This window comes from Homalodisca vitripennis, chromosome 5 (assembly GCF_021130785.1).
Source record: "Homalodisca vitripennis isolate AUS2020 chromosome 5, UT_GWSS_2.1, whole genome shotgun sequence".
NCBI lineage: Eukaryota > Metazoa > Arthropoda > Insecta > Hemiptera > Cicadellidae > Homalodisca > Homalodisca vitripennis.
Genome location: NC_060211.1, coordinates 104066795 through 104090079, shown reverse-complemented (window position 1 = coordinate 104090079; position 23285 = coordinate 104066795). Strand labels below are relative to the sequence as shown.

The 23285-nt window shown below is 31.4% G+C and overlaps 2 protein-coding genes across 2 annotated transcripts in view; one reads left to right on the top strand and one right to left on the bottom strand.

The window, feature by feature from the left end:
• Positions 1-5389, top strand: part of LOC124362624 (exostosin-1) — a 63230-nt gene extending 57841 nt beyond the window's left edge. The window contains exon 8 of the mRNA XM_046817284.1: positions 1441-5389. Within this exon, the coding sequence (XP_046673240.1) occupies positions 1441-1621 (181 nt within the window). The 3' untranslated portion in view covers positions 1622-5389. The remainder of the gene's footprint in view (positions 1-1440) is intronic.
• A 14237-nt stretch (positions 5390-19626) lies between these two features.
• The window catches only part of LOC124362623 (transmembrane protein 245), a 48889-nt gene continuing 45230 nt past the window's right edge, over positions 19627-23285 (bottom strand). The window contains exons 12-14 of the mRNA XM_046817283.1: positions 22412-22542; positions 21853-22027; positions 19627-20586 (exon numbers count right to left, since the gene is read on the bottom strand). Of these exons, the coding sequence (XP_046673239.1) occupies positions 20403-20586; positions 21853-22027; positions 22412-22542 (490 nt within the window). The 3' untranslated portion in view covers positions 19627-20402. The remainder of the gene's footprint in view (positions 20587-21852; positions 22028-22411; positions 22543-23285) is intronic.

Genomic DNA, 23285 nt, shown 5'->3' with positions numbered 1-23285 from the left:
TCAATACAGGGAAACATGCAGGGATTCCTTCAAACAACTTAGAATACTAACTGAATACTACTATGTGTAAATTTATACATCCTAGAAGCTGTGATGCATGTTCACATCAAAGCACCAGAGGCAGCAAGGACCTATGCACAAATGCATCAATATAACACAAGACATGCATCTGATTACTGCCTGCCTCGCCATAGGCTCACAGCAACTGAAAAGAGTCCAAGCTATGCTGGCGCCAAGATGTGGAACGCACTTCCTGAAGACTTGAAAAAAATAGACCGGAAACACTTCAGACAAACCCTTAAGAACTGGCTACTGGATCGACCATTTTACTCACTAAACGAATTCTACGGAAGGAGGACCTAAGACCAACAAGACAACTAGACCTAAACCTTTATTTGTTGACACAATTACTAAACTTAAAGTTTATGTAAATAAAGATGATTTGACTTTGACTTTGACTTTGAAAATCTTTAAAAAATAACCCCTACCTTCCCCCCATTTTAGGGTATTTTTGGTGTTAAAGTTTATTTCCCCTAAGTTTTGAGATCAAAATATGGGTATTTTATTTGAAACTAAGAAGGTACTTTTCTCGGTTGAGCTGCAATATATCGCAGATGGGTGCTCTGTCTTACCCTGTATAAAAATAACGTAAATTTAAAAAAGACGTTTAAAATAACTTTTTTCAGTAAAGTGAACTCTACAAACTTGACCCTATAAAACAGAAAAATAATTTCAGCAAAACAACGATTTTAGGTGAAAAACAAAACCGTTAAGGGCTTAACTTTTATATAGGTAATACTGAGTGATGATAATGCATGTTACTCCTTGAGATTTGGTTGGGCTTTAGCAAATATTTTTACATTGGTCTTAGACTAAGAAAATAATAGAGTGGAAAAAGTTCAATGTTAAAATCGGTGATAAGATTTGATTTGTGTGCACTCTTACATTATAGTACCTTCCATAGCTCAGTGGAACTCTTATTATTTGAACACTACTACAAAACCTAACTTAATGAAAGAAAATGTGAATGTATCATGTGGCAAGATATCTTGGGAGACATTTAGTCTGTATCGATTAAATTTTAAAGTTTCTCATTTCAACATAGACAAGTTATTAGTTTTTTTCATCAAGATCTTTAATTTAATATATAACAGTAGGAGTTTTCATTCAAATTTTGTTAGTCTTTCACCAGTCAGTCAAGTCCCACTTAGGTGAAGAGAATAATATTTCAGCCGATTTGGAATAACTTAAGTAGTCTTATTTCCTATCCCTAAATGACATTTTAGAATATGTGTCAAATCAAAAGTCAAGGTGATGTAGACTAGTAAAATCTGATACAATCTCAGTAAAATAAATCTGTATATGTCAAGAAGACTTAATATTGAAACGAAATAATGTCCATGTAAATGAAAGACTCATAAGATACTCTGTCATCTACAGGTCTCCGTGGAATGACCCAGATCACTTCATCCAGCGCCAGACCTGTCTCAACACTTTTGCTGCCGTATTTGGCTACATGCCTCTGATCCGTTCCAACATGCGACTGGACCCTGTGTTATTCAAGGATCCAGTGTCCAATCTGCGCAAGAAGTACCGCAAGATTGAACTCGTCGGCAGCTAGTATTGGGCCAGTTCACCACTCGCCTATTAAACATCACATCCATTACCATTATTCGACTAACTTTTTGTAATCATTCTAACAAAAAGCTAACTGGTTAGTAATTATTTTATTTTAAGGTTTTTTACCATATTAATTTATTTAAAAATAAATAATTTGCCATGTATTAATGACATAGGAATAGTTAATTTATCACTCATTGTATATCGTTTAGTTTTAAGTAGCAAGACTAAAGTCCCTTTTGTAGTTCCTTTATTTCAACTAATCATTTATTTTGTACAGGGTGATGAGAAACTCATAATTTTGAATTTAAAAGGTAATATTAATTTGGATGAGAGTAGTCATTTATATATTTTGTTTATTTATTCTAGGAAAGTTCTAACTCTATCTGGTTAAATGATAGTTGATCATATTTTTATTTGAGAACTGATCTTGACTAACAGTATATTTCTTATGTTACTTTATAAATCCACCATGTCAAACAGTACGCACAACAAATGATTAATTTGAAATATGGTTAAATGACATAAAAGAATTCTCTTTGCTGTACAATGATTCCGTATGATAATGGGAAAAAATCACATGATTCATAACATAGTATTTATTTGAACATATACAGTACATAATAGTCAAAACTTTAATTTTTTTTAAATAGATCTGGTAACTGTCTCCAACAGATTTAAATTTGTTTCAGATCATCAGAAGGTATCACACAAGTTTTGTCTTGTTTATAGTAATACAAATACAAGCCTCTTGAAGTAAAAATTTCAAATATTTGAGCGTCATATAATTGAGCGTTTGCTAAGGCTATCACTCGTGGAGCTAGAAAAATCTTATTTCTGCCTGTTTGTCCACACAGTATATTGAAGAAGAACTAACCTATAGGCTTGAAATTATGTATGAAGCTTAATTTCTATATAGGCAAGACTGGGTCCGACGATGGTGCATGTCCATCCGTGAGATTTGGCTGAGCGTTAACAAATATTTTTACACTGGTGTGAAGGGCAACCATGATAGCAGAATAAATCAATTTAAAAATAATCAGATACAATCATATGGGTGGTAGTACTCTCCGTACCTCACCAGAACTTTTATTATTTAAACAACAAAAATGTGAATGGGAGTGAAATGAGACTTGAAATTTTGCCTGCAATCTCAGCGAAGCCTGTTACACGACACATGGTGTGGCATACTCCTACCTCGTATTATATTGCAGGAAATTGATTATTTTAGGTAACTTTCAAGTATGTTAAAACACATACTATAAATGAAAATAAGAATAAAATATAAATTATAATACAAATAACGCAAAATTCATTAGATACTGAATCAAACAGTAAACCTCTCAACATTAGATATTACAACTAAGAGATTACTGTAGTTCCGTTAAAATATAATTTACACTATGTAAACATCTTTCAAGTTAATAACCTTTCACTTTTCATATAAAGCTTGAAGGAATTCTTTGATCTGATATCAGTAGGTAATTTATTAACACACATATCCTTTCTTATGCATACTCTATCTTTCATATTCTGCAATACTCTACATTTTATAATACAATTTTTTTACCTGTTATATAAAATAATTAATTCACTCTTAACAGATATTTTAAATTCATATATTTGAAGTCTATGACACGTGATAAACTTTAGAATAAGACTTATGTTACACAGGCTAATATATTCTTTCAAGAACACTGTTTTGTAATCTTCATGTAATGATTTTTTTAAATGTTATTTTAATCTCGTACACATATATTTAGCTTATTTTATATGAGTTTCATGATTTTGGTTGTGCAAGAAACCAGTTTCTAAGCTTGAACCAAATATTTGTTGTAAGTGCTTCAATTTTAAGTTTGAATAAAGTAGTAGATTAAGGTTAAAAAAACTACACACATTTTCAAAAACTATATTTTTGAAAACTCATTTTGATTAGTGTAGGAATTTGAAACCTGGTTCCTGTTCAAACCTGTCTTTATATAAGATGTACGAATAAATTAACACAAAGATATATTTAATGTGTATATCTACACCCGTACATTAGTTAGCATCATATAATGCTGTGTTTTCAGTTCTTTAAATTGTATCAACCAAGCCAATCTACGTAAGTTTGTGTTTTGTCTCTCTATTTCCACATCATTTGTCCTGTTTCCTTGTTGCTAAAACTCAATTTCATTACTGGCTATTGAGCTGATTGACTATTGATCGTTTTTTAGCCAATTATCTACATTCCACACAAGCACTGATCACTTGATATTTAACTTCAAAATCAGATACAAGCTTAATTGTCATAACTACCAAAATTATCTGGTTTTTTTTATTTCTTCGCTATGTATAATACACGAAAAAGTATTTTTTTGTTTAAAACGAGACTTTTTGGTATCCAGTGGAAATTTCCATTTCTGGAAAAAAGTCCCAAAATAAAATCCAAGTCAAAATAATATTTTAGAAATTGTCCGTCCATACAAACATCGTTCATGACCAACAAATGGATCAATTTTGACCAAATTTAGCGTATATTTAATTTTAGTTTTGTATTGAAATGTAATTGAAACATGACGATCCCCATCCAATTTGTTGTGTGTGAACTGTACAAGATTTTTTTCCATTTCAGCACTTTATGTTTTCAAATTGCACACTTCTAGTGATTTTTAATAACAATTCCTGTTTTAGTTTTATAACTTGAATTACGTTTAGATGACAATTATTATACTCAATATTATAAATATGGTTGATTATTTTTCTGAAAAAGAGGGTTTAATTTAATTTAAGTATATGAATAATTCAATATTTGTTTGTTTATGAATTGTATGTATCCAGCCTATATAGAATGTGTGTCAGTAATTGTATCATACAATTGTTTTTTTATTCTATTTCTTGAATAGAAATACAGTATGTTAAGTTTTCTTTGGTCTGTAGTTAATAAAAGTTGACACACAGTTTACAAAGATGGTAAAAATATTAAGATGGCAGAAGCGTGACCAATTTTGATATAATATAGATTTATGTTTCCACAAAGTGTTTCTCTTAATTTTCAAATGTTAAACAATACAATTTTAGCATAGTTTATTGTATTTCATCATGATTTTATATGGCTCTTAACAATAAATCTGTTGTGCCATATAAAACTTCCATTGTGAAAGAAACAATAATCAGAAAAGACTTGGAAGTCTTTTTCTCATTGATAGTTAAAAACATAGTAATGAATATCAATAAAGTTCATTATTTTATCTATAAATGTAACACCAAGATTCTGTGGCATACAATAAAGCAAATCATTATCAGCAGTATAACAACAATTAGCGTTTGCTCATTACATCAAATTAGTTGAGAGGGTTTCAGGCCAAGTTTATGCAATTTTCACAATTTAAACTAAAATATTAAAAGTATCTAAGATTAAAGATTTTGTTACAGTGGGACTATAGTATGTTGGTTTTATTTTAGCCATGAAAAGATCCATTTAAATTCTCAATTAAACAGTTCAGGCCTCATTGTATGAATAGAAGAATAGTTTAAAGTTTAAGTTAACCTTTTCCATTCCCAACACAGGCACTATCCAGAATGTACTAAAAGTAGAATCATAAGATTTTCATTTTTGAATTAAGGTGCTATACTGCTTAAGTTTATTATATTTTGATTTAATTGAATTAATTCCTAATTCCATTAGTTTATGGTCATTGATAAGGTTTAAGATAAAAGCAATTTTGTATAGTGTGTGGTAGAACAAGGAATAAACATGAGTGAATTTAGTATAATTATTATGTGTGTATATTATGTGTATATATATATATGTAATATATATATATATATATATATATATATATATATCTTTCTGCATAATTCAAAATAAATTTAAACTTAAAACACTTTAAATCAAAATAATACTTAGGTGAGGGAGAAGGGGGTGAATTACTGCCCTAGGGTCGGAGTCTCAGGTGAGACCTAAATGTACCAAAGTTACTCAAGGGGCATAGTTATTCTCCTGCACTTGTAACAAAATTATATAAAATTAGAGGCGAGGCAGTAATAGATTTTGTTTCATTTTTAAATACTTAAGTGAATATGGAACAAACTAAGATAAATGCCTTTTTCAGCTATTGTCTTGTGTCAAATTAATTTCATGCCTTTGAAAAGCAACCTAAGTACTGTATATTAGTAACAACCTTCTTTGGAGAAAAAATATACAATGCATGTGTCATCACCACCCTAGAGTTGTTTGACTCAAAGTGTTTTAAAGGAAAGTTTGGAAATATTCACTCATGTTTTGATTCCCTGTCCTTCCAGAGGTTGGGAATTAGTGTATTAAGTTTATGTTTTCTTGTTGAATATGAAGTCTCCATTTTATTTATATATTTATTTAATATTTAGTCAATATTTAGTCATGTTACTGACAGTTTAGTTCTATAATATCCTTATATTATTTCTCTTATAATATTTCTTTCTTTATATGAAACTAACGTACCTTTAATTTAATTTAATTATGTTTTAATACTGTTGTCATTCATATAAAAACAAAAATAAATATTCACAATAGACTCCCTTTGTTCTGGACTTAGATGGTCTAGCCGGCCGGCTTGATGACTGAAGCACATGGAACAGTTCATAGTAGAAATTGACCGAAGTCAACTAACCTGTTTAATTTCCTGGTATAATTTGTTATTCCTTGTGTTTCCTTTGTATTATTATCAGATATTATACAGAATTTGTGAATTGAATGACATGGTGATTCAACAAGTAGATTAAAACAGCACCCTTTATGTGAGAAATAATTAATTATTAAATTGTTTAAATCAGTTAAATAAACAACTTAAAAGCCTGGCCAAGGAGAGAATTTACTGTACTTAAAAGTTTCTTTGTCAAAAGAGGTATAAAATATTTGTTTCAACAAATTCACAAAATGATCATGTATAAAGAATTATAATTAAATATCTAAAAGGATTACATATTTTACATACACATAAATGCAATGAACATTATTAAATGTATACTTCAGAGTAATGTTTAGTAAGCTTGAGGTTTTAAGAAATATTAGTCTGAAAAATTAATACGAGGGCTGTTTTTTTTTCAACTTCCGATGTGATATAAAAATAAAACTAGGGAGAGTAATTAAATAAATTTATTATCAAAAGTTAGGTACATTATTAGTTACTTTTCAACATAATCGCCATTTAAATTGAGGCATTTTTCATACCTGGGTACAAGCTTCTTAATACCTTCTTCATAGAAGTTTGCCGCCAGTGATTTGAGATGGGTCTTCACGGCGTCTCGCAGCGCGTCGTCTGTTCGGAAGCTCTGCCCTCCTAGCATCTTCTTCAGTTCCGGGAAAAGGTGATAGTCACTCGGCGCTAAGTCAGGACTATACGCCGGATGGTCAAAAACATCCCATTTAAAACCGTCAAGAAGACGCTTTGTCAAAGCAGCACTGTGAGGACGGGCGTTGTCATGAATGAGCACTACTCCCGATGTGAGCATTCCTCTCCTTTTGTTCTGGATAGCTCTCCGCAAACGTTGTAACGTACCGCAGTATCCTTCCGCATTGATTGTGGTACCTGGCTCTAAAAACTCAACAAGCAATACACCTTTTTGATCCCAAAACACTGTGGCCATTATCTTTTTGTTGTTGAAAGTTTTTTTGAATTTTTTGGGTTTGTTTGGAGAGTTTGAATGCATCCATTGTTGGGACTGCTGTTTCGTTTCTGGGGTGTCGTACAGAACCCATGTCTCATCTCCTGTCACGATTTTGATCAAAAAATCTTCGCCATCAGCTTCATAGCGGTTCAGAAAAGACGTTGCTGACGCCATTCGCCGAGCTTTGTGGTCATCAGACAACATCTTCGGCACCCATCGCGCACAAAGTTTTTTGTAGCCTAACTTTTCAGTTACGATAGAGTATAGGGCTGACCTTGAAATCTCAGGAAACTGATTGGATAGCTCCGTAATCGTAAACCTTCGATTGCTTCTTACACTTTGGTCAACTCGATCAACGAGGTCTTCGTTTGCGACCGACTTTCGTCCTTGGCCCCCTTCATCATGAATGTCAACTCGTCCATCTTTAAATTTCCTACACCAATCACGCACTGCACTGTCACTCATAAAGCTTTCACCGTATACTCGTTCCATTCTACGGTGAATTTCTGCTGCAGATAACCCTTCAGCTTGCAAGAAACGAATGACACTTCTCAACTCACACTTGGCGGGAGATTCTATCATGGTAGCCATGTTTATGTGTCGCTAGATAAATTGGAAATGGCGTCGGCCGTCTGAAATTGAGTGAGGTTGTAGTGGGAGAGGTGCGCAGTCGACTGCTGCGCATTGCTGGCCGATACCGCTCGCCCAGCCATCTAGCGGCACGATCGGAAGTTGAAAAAAAAAAACAGCCCTCGTATTAAAGCACTTTTGTGAAAATATAATACTGTATTCGTATACATAGTATGAGAGAGAAATTATGATAGCTTACAGAAAGAGTGCTATCTGATGGTCTTTTCTAATAGATTTGACCAAATAAGTGCAGCAGTATGAATTATGTTATCTGTTGTTTGTTTGTGCTTTATACCTAATTATACGTTGTCTTTATTCTCATGTATGCTATTAATAATGATTCCGAATCTCAATTTAGCTTGTTAATTTTGAGTTATTCTTAACATTTTGTAATATGGAGAAGTTGGATGTTTACCAAATAAACACGAGCGATTTTTTTATTTTTATTATGACTAAATGTAGAGTATCAATAAATTATAATTTGTAATATCACATTGTTGTGGAAAATTTAAAAGTTTATAAACAAATTAAAATCTTATTGTAATATTATCACTAAATCACAATCAGTCAGTCTCAAAACAATCTGAGTTAATTGTTTTAACAGGAGATTTATTGTTTAGGAAAATTATGGAGAGTTTACAGGACGATTAAAAACTTGTAATTATAATTATTTCCAAATTCTGGTCCTTTGAAAAGTCTGCAGTTTTTTAAGAACTTCAAAATTATTGTGTGATAAACTTTTTCTAATGTGCAAGTCTAACCCTTATTGTGTTAAGATGTTTCAAATAATAACTGTAATAGGGTGTTGGTTGTACATAAGTTGAATGTTTTTAGTTATGATTTTTTTAATACTGAATATATGTATTCGAGGTATCATGTTGTATTTACTGTTTGTATTCTAGAAAAATGTATTTATATAATATCACAAAACATTCTCACATAATATTGTTTTAAAACAAATTAACATTTATAGGAAATGTACTAAGAAACACTTTTTACCAGCAAAGGTGACTTCAATCCTCTTTAACTTAGCACTCTCCTATTATCCTATATTTTAATGTTATACTTGTAATACAATGAGTCCACACAGCTAAAGAATTATGGTTTATATAGTGTAGTATGTGTGTGGTGAATATTTGAATTTTTGAAAAAATTATTGTGTTGAAGCATAAAAAGGTAAGTGGACATTTTGTTATTTTTTATCCCAGTAATGCCATTTGAAAACAGAAATCATTGTTTATTTTTGATCGTGACTAGCATGTAGGGAATGAGATGATATAATCTATAAGCTAAATTTAAATAAACGCACTGATTGCTTTGCTTGAAAGTTGATTGAATTTCAGATCAGTTAAATTTTGTTCAAGCTATTAATTTTTTAAAAATTAACGGAAACAAACCACTTGAAATGTTGTTGGACTTGGTACTTATTTAATTTCATGTTTGGATCTGCAACAATTATATTTTAATGTTTTGTAATAATATTATCAATATAATGTTTTGCCTATTCCTCCATTACTTATGTTTATTTGTAATGAAACGATTTTAGTTCATTGTTCATGCACAGATATTGTTTATTAGATAGGTTAACAAACATCTGTTTAAAAAATTGTGGCACAAAAAATTCAGTGTATATTGAGTGCATTATCATTGTTCTTAGTTGGTGCTTAGTTAATTTTATATTCTACGGTAGGGATGAAAATTAATTTTCAGTAATGTAAGTGAAATGCTGAATTCACCACACATAGTAATTGTAATGTGGATAGGTGTCTGCCTTTAGGCAGCTTTCCCCTTCAAAGAGCCTTGCTAACTAGTCATATCTTGTCATGTCAGTTGTGACGAGTCCTAGGCTGACGTATGCAAAGCCTAATATAATAGCTCAATAAATTGTTATTTTATACTATAGGAACAAACATTTTTTATTGATTTTATAATATCATTGTATAGGATGAAATTTATCTAATATTTTTATTAATTCATGCCATTGATACGCATTTAAATACTGATTAGATTACAACGTTATATATATATATGTATATTAAAAAATATATAAAATTTTATTTTGTAATATATTTTCACATGTATATAATGTAAATAAAGCTATACTCAATGCAATGTAGAATAAGATTGTTAATATAAACTATTGTTTTTTTCATAACAGTACGTTGTTACAATTTATTTAATTCCTAAATCCATTCCTTTCAGCCAACAAAGTTCCATCTCTTCTGAAATGTCTTGACTTGGATAACACATTCCATTGTCTTTGACTGTGTACCACAAGCTCGGATAAAAAAACTTAGTATATGAAATTTAGTATATGGTTGTAGAATGGTTCTTTCCGTCTTTTGATGCAGAATTTAATTTCTTCAACCTAAAAGAGATGGCCCATGGAAATGTCATAACAGGTTTTAATGAAAGGCTAAGTTAAATGGTACATCATAATAAAGTCTTTTTTATAAGAAGCTGCAATTTTTAACTCAAAAGGATCACCCTAGAAACAATGGTGACTGGTCAAAGTTTTAAAGTAGTGATATTGGAGAGGGAATTCGTACATTGTTAAAACCAGACATGAAGTTAGGTATTTGATTGTAGAAATGGAAATTATATTTTTTTAATGTTTACATTATTTGTATCAATAACGTACCAACAAAGTACAGAATAGAGAAAATCACGCAACAATGGATTGGGCAAAGAGGAGCTGTAGAATGGCCCGGAAGATCGCCCGATGTTACCACTAGACTATTTCTTTTTGGGGCATTGAAAAATAATGTTTAAAAACTAAACGTCACAATTTAAATGTAGTAAGACACTGAATACTCGACGAAACAAGGCTACTTCATGAAGAAGCATTATACAATGTAGTATTGGCTTTCTACACAGAATTGGGCACTGTCCAGCCATACATGGAACCTGTTTTGAACATTTATTGTAATCTCTTATTTAATTTTAATTTTGGATGTACAAGTCTTTATTAAATAATCTATAAAATAATTACTGTACTGTTTGTTGGTAATTTATTGGTTTGAGTAGTGTAAACAATTAAAAAAAAAAGATAATTTCCATTTCTGCAATCAAATACCTAACTTCATGGCTGGGGTTTACAACACACAAATTCTTTCTCCAATATCACTACTTTAAAACTTTAATCAGTTGTCATTTTCGATAGGGTGATTGATCCTTTTGAGTTGAAACTTATAGCTTTATATACAAAAAAAAAAAAAAAAAAAACTTTAAAATTATGTACCATTTAACATAGCCTTTCATTAGTACTTTACACAACATTCTCCACACGCCACCTTTACGTTGAAAAACATGTCTGTGTTATTGACATATCCAAGCAGTATACATGCCAAATCTTATATAAATCTGTCCACTAGGTTTTGTGTGATTGTCAAACTTCCAACATCATATTTCACAAACTTTTGTATTTATATTATTAATAAAATGTACACAGTTGGTTGATTTTCCTCCCAAACAGCAGTAATCATAATTCTAAAGTATTGGATAATTTTAAAGTCATTCACCCTATTTTTTACTAAGGTTTTATTGAAAACATCAATATTGCGTCATAGTGATTGTGTAAAAGTGTGCTACCGTCGTAATGTTATGCATCTTTATATTGTTTCTGTTTTATTGTGTTGTCTGCCGCAATATTGCCAAGAAGCATTTCTATGACAAACACACGTCACACAAGTAGTTCTGTGTTTTCTACTAGATGTCATCACATCCTTGATCCTCTGTCATGAGTATTTGCAACTTGGTGATTTCACTGAATCGTATGATGCAGACAGCTACTATTATTGCATGTCACCCGTCCTGGCAATATATAAACAATGAAAAAAGACAAGACACTATAAATAACTTTCTTGCATAAAAAAATACATATATAAATTCCACAAACCTGTCTCTGTAAAACAGCAAAATAATTGAGCAAGACAACATAATTTTAGGTATCTAAAAAACTGTTAAGAGGTTAAGCGAATGTCACATTAATGACTTCTAATACAGTATCTTGGACCTCAAAACCCTATCACAAAAGATATTTTTTGTACATGCATAACGGTACTGTAAGAAAAATTGAAGAAAATAAGAATTTATTTACAAAACTACCATGCTTCAACAAGGCCTGTAGAATAAATAAGTGGAATGGTATTACACTGTAATATCTAACATAATGTAACATTCAGGCTAGTCAGTTACAGTGGATGTCACACTTTTGTTATTAAAACATTTTGTGCTTGTTTTTTCTCTGATTGTTGGTTTGACCATTTGTAACTGTAGATTGAAACAACTCAACCAAGAGTTAGTGATCCATGATACTTTACAGCAAGAATCTCTGTAACAAGTCATTGAACAGCACTAGTGTATCTAGTAAGACGGATTTCAGGAGTTTTCTATGACTCTGCAATAACCATTTAATATTTTTGCTGTTCACTTAAAATTTGAGATGTTTTCATAGAATTCCTAGTTATCACTTGGTATAGTGTTAATTTTTGACAAGTATCAGAATGAGTTTTAAGATAATTCATAAAGCAAATCTCGGTACACTCTGGAAAAGGTTGAAAGCTGATGAATCTTTGGAGAATAAACAATAAATTATTCAAGAACCTTATCTGACAATCAAGATAACATTGATTTTTTTAAAATATTTTTGCTTCTATCTTGTTCCAAGTCTGAGTATTGATTGGTTACAATTTACAACCAAACAGTAACTATTAATAACTTTTCTTGAATGGGTGTATAGTTCCAATTATTTTTAGGCAGGGGTATTAAAAATTTGACAGTATAATATTGTTATATTTTGTTTTTTCCAACACTGATTTCTTTATTCCTTCATTACAAATAAATTTTACAAAACAGATTGTATTAAAGAAGGAGACAATTCAAATGAATCGCATCCAGTTAAGAGGATGATGAATTTCAAGTGAATATGCATCTAATAAAGAGTGAGATTAATGTAGTAGCATTTCAAGTTCAAATTGGTGAACTTCCATAGGAAGTAATAAATGGGATAATTCTTTATTCAGCCTAAGTTAAAACTGTGTGGTCCTTTCTTACACAACTTGCTTCCTTCTTCAATACTGTCCTTAACCATTACAATTTATTTAGGAAGGTTTACATTGAACAAATTGCCTAAGTAAAGCTAAAATAATATTTTCCCACTGTAGCAATAAGAAATAATCTTGTATCCATTCTTTGACAGACAGACTTTCACACCTCTGCCAGTTCCACCTCGGCTATTCACTTCAAATATCTATCCTTTTGTGTATGTTATCACAAATCTTAGATTGCTATTGACTTAAACTTTGGTATGTGGATAGAATTTCTATAATTTATTTGCAATCTGTAGCTTGAAAGAGTTTATTAAACCCCTCAGTCCTGGGTGGAGACCATCACAATACCAGAGTAAGTGTTTCTGGTAGAGGTGGGATGAAGCAGTCTGTTAGTAAATAAAAAATGAAGATAAAATTATGAAATATATGGGAATAATTCAAATAAGTAGAACATGGTAGAAATGAAAGTTGAAATTTATATTGTTAGACTATGCTCATTAATATGGTTCTCTTGTCAGAAGTTCGCTGACCAATTTTGATTAAAATAATAGAAAATATAGCGAAACCACTAGTTTTGGAGTCAATTTGATCCAAAAAATTGATTCTTAAGTCCCTGATAAAAATGAATTTGAAAGTTCAAATGTCTAAAAATGATGATGTGAAACGAAGTTTTCAAAAAGATTTTGGGTAAATTTTTATAGAGCCTGCCTTAGTATTTATTTCAGAAGCAAAATTTATTTTGGAAGGTTTATATTGAACAAAATTTGTTTTACAAATATTTCCTCACCTCCCCAAGGCCTTCAATTCGTGGTTCAATTGAAAGCTGCTGGCAATTTGTGTTTTTAAATTTTGGGATTATTTATTATTTCAACATGTTCTGAAACAATCAGGTTTTGTTTTGTCACAAAAAAGTATCTGCTGTCGACCTTATTTTTCATGTTCTGAAACTTTCTAAGCACGTGCATGACTCAAATTAGTTTTGCAGTGATTTTTTTTAAATTTTAGTTTGAATTTTGAAGAATTATTTTTACATCTATGAGGTATATTTAAATATTGGGCTTTCCAGAGTTAATTTTTGTACTATAACTGACTTACAAAGGTTTGGTTAAAGCCAGGGTTGACTAGTTCTGAAAAATTACACTTTACTTCCACGCATACCGAGGTCTTCAAAGCATTTTCATGTGTTGGAAAAGCGTTTTTATACCCAGATTTGTCAATAGATTCGAGATATTTGTAAAAATACTAACGAAAATTATTATGTCATTTTGGTGGAGATCAAGATCTTATCCAGTGCTTTGAAAGTTGCAGAACCTTTTTAAAAACCATCATTACTGTTGATGAATAAATTAAAAAAAAAAAAAACAAAGTATATTGGATCAAAATTTTACAACAATCTTCCTATTGAAATTAAGTCAGAGGCTACATTCAATAAATTTACAATAAAATTAAAAGTTTCTCATCAATAAGGCTATATATTCCCATAATGAATTCCTGTGATGATTATGGAGGTGGAGTACTTCATACTTAATAATTTTATGCCAAAAGCTGTTTTTCTTGTAACTGTTTCTGTTTTAATTTTAATGTTGCCTATTTTAATTGTAACCTTTTAACAACTGTAATAAGTATTTTAAACTTTTTCTATTTCCTGTTGATAAATCTCGTACTTTCTTTTACGTATTCTTGTTTTTCTCTCTCTCTCTAATTTGGTAAGAAAATGAATTAAATCTTGACATTACTCTTGTATATATCAAGTGAATAAAGCTGTTTTGAATTTAATTGAAAAATGCGTTTAAGTATACAATCCTGAAAACAAAGCATATATGGGAAGCTTCAGATGACCCAAGACAAAAAACATGGTTAAGAAAATGTTGACAGTTACTTGTATTGTGAATAAATCGTTTGTTATGTTTACTCCTATGGATTAAATAGCCTATCACTAAAGAATACTATCAAGAAGTGTTATGTCAATTATAGGATGTTGTTCATCTAAAAAGCCACAAATGCATTAAAGTGGGATTTTCCAATTCTATCGTGATAATGCTCCAACTAATAAATTACAAACTTGTTCAGCAGTTTTTGGAAAATCACGCAAATACAATAGTCCTACATTCACTTGATATCGCTCCTTGTGACTTTTTTGTTCCCAAAATCAAACATCAGTTGAAAGGACACCGATTTTAAGATTTAGTAGAGATACAACAAAATACATCAGCAACTTTTTGAGGTTTCGTAAAATGATTCCAAAATCTGCTCAGAGCAGTGAAAATAGTGCTGGGTGAAGTGTTTGGCATCAGGAGGGAACTACTTTGAAGGATAAAGGCTCAAATATGCAAGACAAACCCCTTTTTTAATGCGTAAACCCGCGTATACTTCATAGATCTTATATTACTATATCTCAATTTGGCGGGGATTTTTGTGTTTGCTACATGTCCATTTTTGGTGTGTTGTTAATTTTGATAGATAATACAGAGGATTCATGAGACAGGATTTGAAGGGCTCTGAAAGGGTATACAAAAGTTGGTGATAGCTGATAATAACTACACAAAAGATAAGGGCCAATACACTTTTCTTTATTTGAAGTTTGTTTTCGATGATGGATAGATAACTAACCAGGTTAGTTATTCACCTGAGGAAGAGATCAAAATTCAGATCTCGAAACATAGTAGTACTGATATTTTTTTTATCACTGAACAATGGAAAATGTCTGGAAAAATCCTGTTTCCTTCACAATACACTTTGTAAATAATTTGGTGACATCATCACCTGCACACCATCAATCTCTTCATTCACAACTTCTGAGTTATAAATACAATAAATAGGATTTATCAGCTCCCGATGAAAAAACATTTTTGAAATCATATTTTGTCAACTTTTGAGGAAAACAAAAGTTTCAGATTTCCTAATTTTTCATTGTGATCAATCCTGTTTTTCTAACTCTCCCGGTTGGATGGTCACCCTATGCACTACATATTTGCAAACATAAGCCATCAAACAAACACTAGGCAAAATTTGGAAAGCTAATAAATTCACAATTCTCTATTTTACAGTATAATCACATTCATACTTTATTGGATTTCTTTAATAGCACTGTTCTACTAATTTTAGCCAATTGTTACAACATTCAGGATTTCAATAAAAAACAACAATTAATTTTAAAATTCTATACTTTGAGAAAAACTGTCGGAAAGTATAGCTTACAGCTCTTATAAAAATAAATATTATATTTTTAACATGTTGGTAACTAACACAAAGTAGATCACATAGCATTATTAACACATATAAACGGTTAACATCTAATATCTAAAACTTACACCTATAAAACAAGTACATACGACATTCACTTAATAGAACCACTTAATTAATAATAAATATTTGCAGCCATCCAATTGATACAAGTAAAGTATTTTATTTGTACGCAAGTAAAGTAATTGGTGAAAATAGTTTAATGACATTTTTGTAACAGACAGCAGTTTAAGAATAAATTAGAAGGAAACAATTTAAAATATTTTATAGTTATGTGTTTTTATTAATGTAATTTACTATGATAAATACAATAACTTAAGCACATTGTGCAATCAATGTGTATTTAATGTGCTTAATGAGTTTATATTAAATCTTAATTATGAGAGAATCTATTATACTGGTAAGCAGAAAATGGTTAAAATAGTCCACTACGGCCAGTGTTTTGAATAATGAAACGTCAATATGAAAATGTTAATACCACAAGTCATTCTTACCAGTAAGTACAAAGTTTTGTTTGTTAAAATTAAATCTCAAGGATTCTGAGAAAATGTATGTTATTGACACTGCAGACTCTTGATACTGCGGACTCCATTACCAAGATTAAGACTATAAAATCTTGTGTAACTGAGATTCTTCCAGCCAGTATCAGGCATTTATTACTTGTCCTACATACATTGAATGGCATCACGAGTCATTATTACAGGGACGAGAGAGAAACAGCCACACTGGAAACTGTTGATAAACTGGACTTATTGAGGTCCTGTACCAATGCACAAAAAAGACAGATCTGCTGTATTAAAGCTAAATTCTAACTATACATTATCTATACTCAGAAATTTGTATTGTAGAGATTCATATTTTTCTTGAGGTATTCAGAGAAAAGAGAATTTTAACTACATGTTATTCATTAATTGAAAAAATCAAACACTCCAACAATAAAATTTTATTTTTTTTATTATTTAATTAATTAATAATTAAAATTCAAAAAGCAAGAAGCATCTACAGCGTATTCAACACTATATAATGTTTACAGAGGAGCTTCTAGGACAAGTTCACTTCGATATAGTAAAGGGGTTAATAAGCCAACCTTCTCTTAAATTCTAAAAAATTGGTTTGTGAGTAACTAAATTCGAGAGGACAAACAATTCATAATTTCAAAATTATCAATTAAATTTCCAAGTTATAAAGGTCAGTTTTCCACAGCAATGGTTTTTGCTTGGGGAAAACTGATTATTAAAACTGTTTTCTCAATGGATTCTGACAATCAAAAAATTAAAAGATTGGGTTGTGTTTTATCACTCTTGACTTGATTGACCACATTGTTAAAGGAGTTGATAATTGGGTCTCACGTGACATTGATAAATTAGCAGAACGAGTTTTTTTAAATTAACTCAGGGAATTCATAAATAACTACTGCTGCTGTATTTAATATAAAGCAATTAAAATACGTGATGAGTTTTGCAGCTAAGAGCCCACACTTATACGCAGCACCAAGGGTTGAATTACTGTCACTTGTACTCTAGTGTGTTATAGTTATAGATAATGTGGTGGACTGTAATGGACTCACTTTACCCATTACTTCTTCAATTAATTCCAGAAAGGACCTTTACTAAATTACACAAGCAGAGTTATCTAAATGCTGGATGGCTCTAACAGAAAAAACTAATGGTAGCCGCATTGCATTGTATTTGTCTAAAAATACTGAATATTAATGTTGTATACTTTATAGCACATACAATATTATCTTAAAATTTATACCCAAAGCAATAACATTAACCCATTGCAGATCGTATTGTTTTGGCACGCGGGCACCAGCGGGCGCGAATTAATTCACGGTCAGCCGCCGCACGAACAGCAATGGTGCGCCACATCGTATCGCTTGCTATTGTATACTAGAAAATTAAGCTGCGAAGGTATTCGTTCAGATGGAACATGGGCCTGCTGGGGTATCCGTGATGTAGGAACGATAACACGCGAGCAAGGTTACGGCGTGGCAGGGATGATGTCTGAATCATAGTCTAAATAAAGCGGCTCGGGCGAATCGATTGCAACATCCGGGCCATTGTCTAGACTAAACCCACCAACATGTACGTCTGCGTCGTTTAGTTGTGGCACTAACCTCAAAAGTATTATAATAACAACTGAGGAAAACACCCAATCAGAAGTGCTAAAAAGCAGAGAGTAAACTCATATGAATGATTTTTCAACTTCGACATACAACTGCGATCTGTAGGATATTTATAAAACTTTTGAAAACTCTAAACGTAGACCGTTGTTAAACACTATTAGTAGACAAGTGAAGACGATCGCCCGATCTATCAGACATTAATAGAACTATTTGGAGGGAAATTTAAAAGCAGATCGCTTTTGCGACCTGAGCTCGTCACGCAGCGGCCGGGCCTAACGGCACCTAGCTCGTCAGTGATCCGCAATGGGTTAATTTATGTCAAAGTTAAGCTTTATTGATTATATCACTTAGCATATCATGAAAAATATCTGTATAATGCACTAATGCCACAGCCAACATTCATATTTTATTAATCAACATCAAAATAACATTTAACTTATTTTTAAAAAACTTAAAATTGCCTACTGAATTTATAGGGTTTACTGTTTGACGGGTAAAATTATATGACAAAACTGGATGAGTGATATAGAGTGATTTCCAATGTGTGTATGTCTCATTTGTTAATGAAGTAAAATAAGCTTATATTAAATTGTTAGTATGGTAAGTTGATATTTAGTTAGAAATATTTTTATGTAGGCCTAATAAGTTAAAAAACATTAAACTACAACTAATATAAAATTGCACTTATCTAAAAAAATCTAAATGCAATAATTGTTTTAAGAGATAATTACACCCACTCATTTGTATCAAGAGAAAGACAAAATAATAAGGTGGAATTATTAAACTTGCTAGCGACAGCTGGTTTTGGCTATCTACATTTATATTTTAACACAAGATTTCATTAAAAATGTTAATTTATGACAAAAATATACTATATTTATAACACATTTGTCATTATGTTTTAAAGTTTTAAAAAGCAAATTAATTTGGAAATGAGAACCAAAATGTTTGAAATTAAAACTTTTTTTACCCATTTTAAATATTTAGAATCATATAAGAAAAAAGACAACAGCCATCCTTTTCATCAGAAGAATAAATACCAGTGATAGCCTAACCCAAGCCTGTGTTTACTGTTGTTATTGGTCTTTAGCTCACAAAAAAATTTATTATAATCCTCAAAATGAAAATCATCTTTTAGATGAAAAACACTATTTATGTAGTAGCAAGTGTATTTTATAAACAGACTGTAGAAACTATTATTTTTAAATTTAATACATTATTTTTTAAATCCCATTTCAAAATTAAAGTTGAACCCTTCATGTTTTTTGAAGTTATATTCATTAGTAAAACTTTGTTTTATAAAACTCTAAGAAAACACTGAACAAACACATTTTATACACACATATATTCAAAATAATATATTAATAATATCAAATACAAAGTTAGATCCAGTTCACAACGTAAAAGTAATTTTCATGAGTGTTCAAAGTTAAAATTCCAAAATGGAAAATAGAACCTAAAATAACAACCTTGCCAGTTCGATGCCTACAGTAGTTCTTAGGTTATAATATTTCTTTACATTTTCTTTACAACTGAATAAGGTAGATGAGAATATGCAGTGATATTAACTTTTTTATTAAAAATGACTAGTATCTAAATTAATCAGATTTAAATTAACTGTACTTATGCTAATACACTGCTTATAGTAGTGACTTTTTAAAAGATTTATTCATAATCCTAAAAGCCCCATTAAAATACCTTGCCAAGCAGTCAAGCTTAGGGAAATATACCCCAAACTGCTTTACTTTTATTATAATATCACATGCTCCCTGTAGCACCATCACTAAATATGTGTAAGCAAGTTAACGATTTATCAATAACAGTACATTAATTTGCTCACTAAAGTTATTTTATAATACAGAGCAGAAGTGTTGCATGTAACATTTATAGTAACATATTACGTAACATTTTAAAAACAATAAACACAAACTGTATTACACACAAATCTTTCATTACATGCATAATTATATAATTGTGAGGTGTGTTAGTAAAGAAATGCCATATAGAGTGTTATATATAAAAGTATAAAAATACAAACAATAATATAATGGTTGAAAATGTTAAAACAGCGAGTACGTGAAAGTTAGTGACTAGAAGGATTGTCAGCGACGTGTCGGTGGAGCGAGGGTGAAGGGGGTGGTGGTGGTAGCCTCCTGCATTACGGCGGTGGAGAGGCTGACAACTACGTAGAGGCAGCAGAGGATCAGCGGCCCGATGATGGCCCCCTCCATCCCCAGCCAAAACAGCCCACCCGCCACCGACAACCCGGTCAGGTACGGGTGTCCTCTGTTAAAATGTACAGGTATAGTTGATATTTTTAATTGATCAAGTTCCAATATCAAATCAAAACTGTCAGTGTACATATTTTACAATCAAATAAATTGTCCAAATCATTGGCACAATATTCAAACAATATGCATTATTACAAAATAATTCCTAGAAAGTCTGGATATATTGTCCTCTACTGTGGATATACCAGGTTTGTCAACCAATTTTTATTTTTATTGCGTTATGTGTTGTGACAAAATCTTACAGCACAGGATAAGGCTACGTTCACATTGGAAACACGCTTGGGCCACTAAACTGGATGCGCATGCTCAACCAGGCATGCCTGAACGAATGGTGACAACTATATGCAATTATAAGCAAGGGAACGCTTCCAGTTTCAGTCGCAATGGAATTGTCAGATGGACATCATCATATGAGGATATTTTTCTTGAAAGTGGTGTTTTAAAGTTTTTATTGATAGATGATGAACCATTTAGGGGAAAATAGATAAATAAATACTTAGGAGACAGAGTAGAAAAGAATACTCTTGAATTTTCCAGGTCCTTTAGTAGTGTCTCTGTTGCTGTGAAACTTTGAAGATGCATCCCACATTGGTATTTTTCCTTGGATCGCAACTATTGGTAGCTCAGTATCCAAGATGAGAACTGCTGAACAACAAATAAACCAAGCAAACTAGTACTCACGTTACTGTGTCCCTGCCCTCTGGAGGAATGAGGATGTTTGTTGGTTGAAACTAATTTTATGTTTACTCAAAGAGGGGCACAAGCTTGTCCAGTGGTGATCAATGTGAACAGCACAGGCACGTCATAACTAGTTTATAAGCACACCTACAAATTTTATTTTTTCAGGTACGCTTGGTCAAGCGTGTGCTACCAGTTTAATTAATTGCCTACGTATGTTTCCAATGTGAAAGTAGCCTAAAATTATTTCAAATACTCAATACCAAAGGTTACCAACAATTTGGTACTTTAAAAACTAGAATTAGTTATGAGAATTAATATATTGGCTTGAGTAAGACCAAAGCTTTTTACTCTGTAGACAAGTGCACAAGGTACAACTTTTCTGACCTGTCTGGTTGCATTAACATTTGTATAATACTAATATATTTTAACACACGACTATATAAATTGTTCTTTGTTAACAAACTTATTGTAACAAAATGTTATTTATTGGCCAATAAACCATTTTAAATCTTGAAACTCAAAAATTAAAATTAATGGAAAGTACATACTAAACTTGCTCTACATTTTATATGCAACTTACTCGTTTATTTCTGTATAAATGGTTGCATCAACGAAGAGCGTAGGTAGGAACTGACACACAGCCAGTGTGATAGCGTGTATATTCTTGCCCTGAGCTAACCACAGGTCTATTACAGCTGGCAGACAGGCCCAGTATGTGCCGAGGGCTGGGACTACAGCCAACATCGCAGCAAACACTGGATATACAGTCATAACATTTATATACATTTAGGATTATGTGGTTTTGGTTCAGGGGGGCATGAATAGTAAAAATGCAAAGATCTGGAAATTCTGCACGAAAATGATTATCACACTGGTGATTTCCATGAATTATGCTTATGACTTTTCCAATAAACACTTTTTTACATTACTACTGCAGTTTATATTTTCTGAAAAACCTCTAAAGTAAATCAATAATATATCCAATAATGCAATACTTATGCATTTATTTTTAACATATTAATTATTGCAATTTAAAACTCAAAGCTATGTTAAATTTGCACTATATAAGTTATATTTATTCAGAAAATTACTTTAACAAATTATATCCATTTTCATAAATAATGTAAATCTGACCTTACCTGAAGGAATATACACAATATTCATTTGAAACAGTGTGTGAATAAGCCATGTCCACATTCCATAAAACAATGCCAGTTTGAATGATCCTGTTAGAACTTCATTCACAGCATTCTCCATTGCAAATGCAATTCTAGAAACAAAATTATTTTTACCATTATTACAATATTAAATCTATTTCATAAAATGTTTAGTTTCTTATATGAATAAATTTAATGTAACATTAAATTAATGTATTTTAAATTTACAAGAGTACAAAAAGTAAATTACTGCTTACACAACTGCCAAATAATCTTACTTGATATTAACCCATTGCGGATCGTGAAAACGGCGCGCGCGCGGGCCTTAGAGTACGAATTAATCCGTATTACAACGCAGCACCCGCAGTGTTTGCACGCCTACCTGCCTGCTTAGCGCGCTCGCTAATTAGGCCAGCGTATATAATTATACATGTTTTGTTTGTTTATGTTTTATTTATGTTATATAAACATTATACAGATCATATTAGACAAGTATATTATACTAGAACAAATGTAAAAATACAGGTACATAACATTTTACCTACGTTTTTTGCGTGTTGTAGCTGCTTGATGTAGGACGGATCAAATGTTTTACACAATAAAAAAATGTTCTAATAAAACTGTCACTTCAAGAAACAACTAATCTAATATTTACAAAATATTGAGACTGTCTTTGTCTTAGTACTGGATTTTGGTGTGATAGTCACGGAAACAATTATACGCGTGATAGAATCGTCTCCATCCTCAATAACACTATCGATATCACTTTCATCACTTCCACTTTCTAATAATAGTCTATCTAATTCAGATGATCGTAAATTATCACCCATTTTATTTACGTACACGCACACGAGGC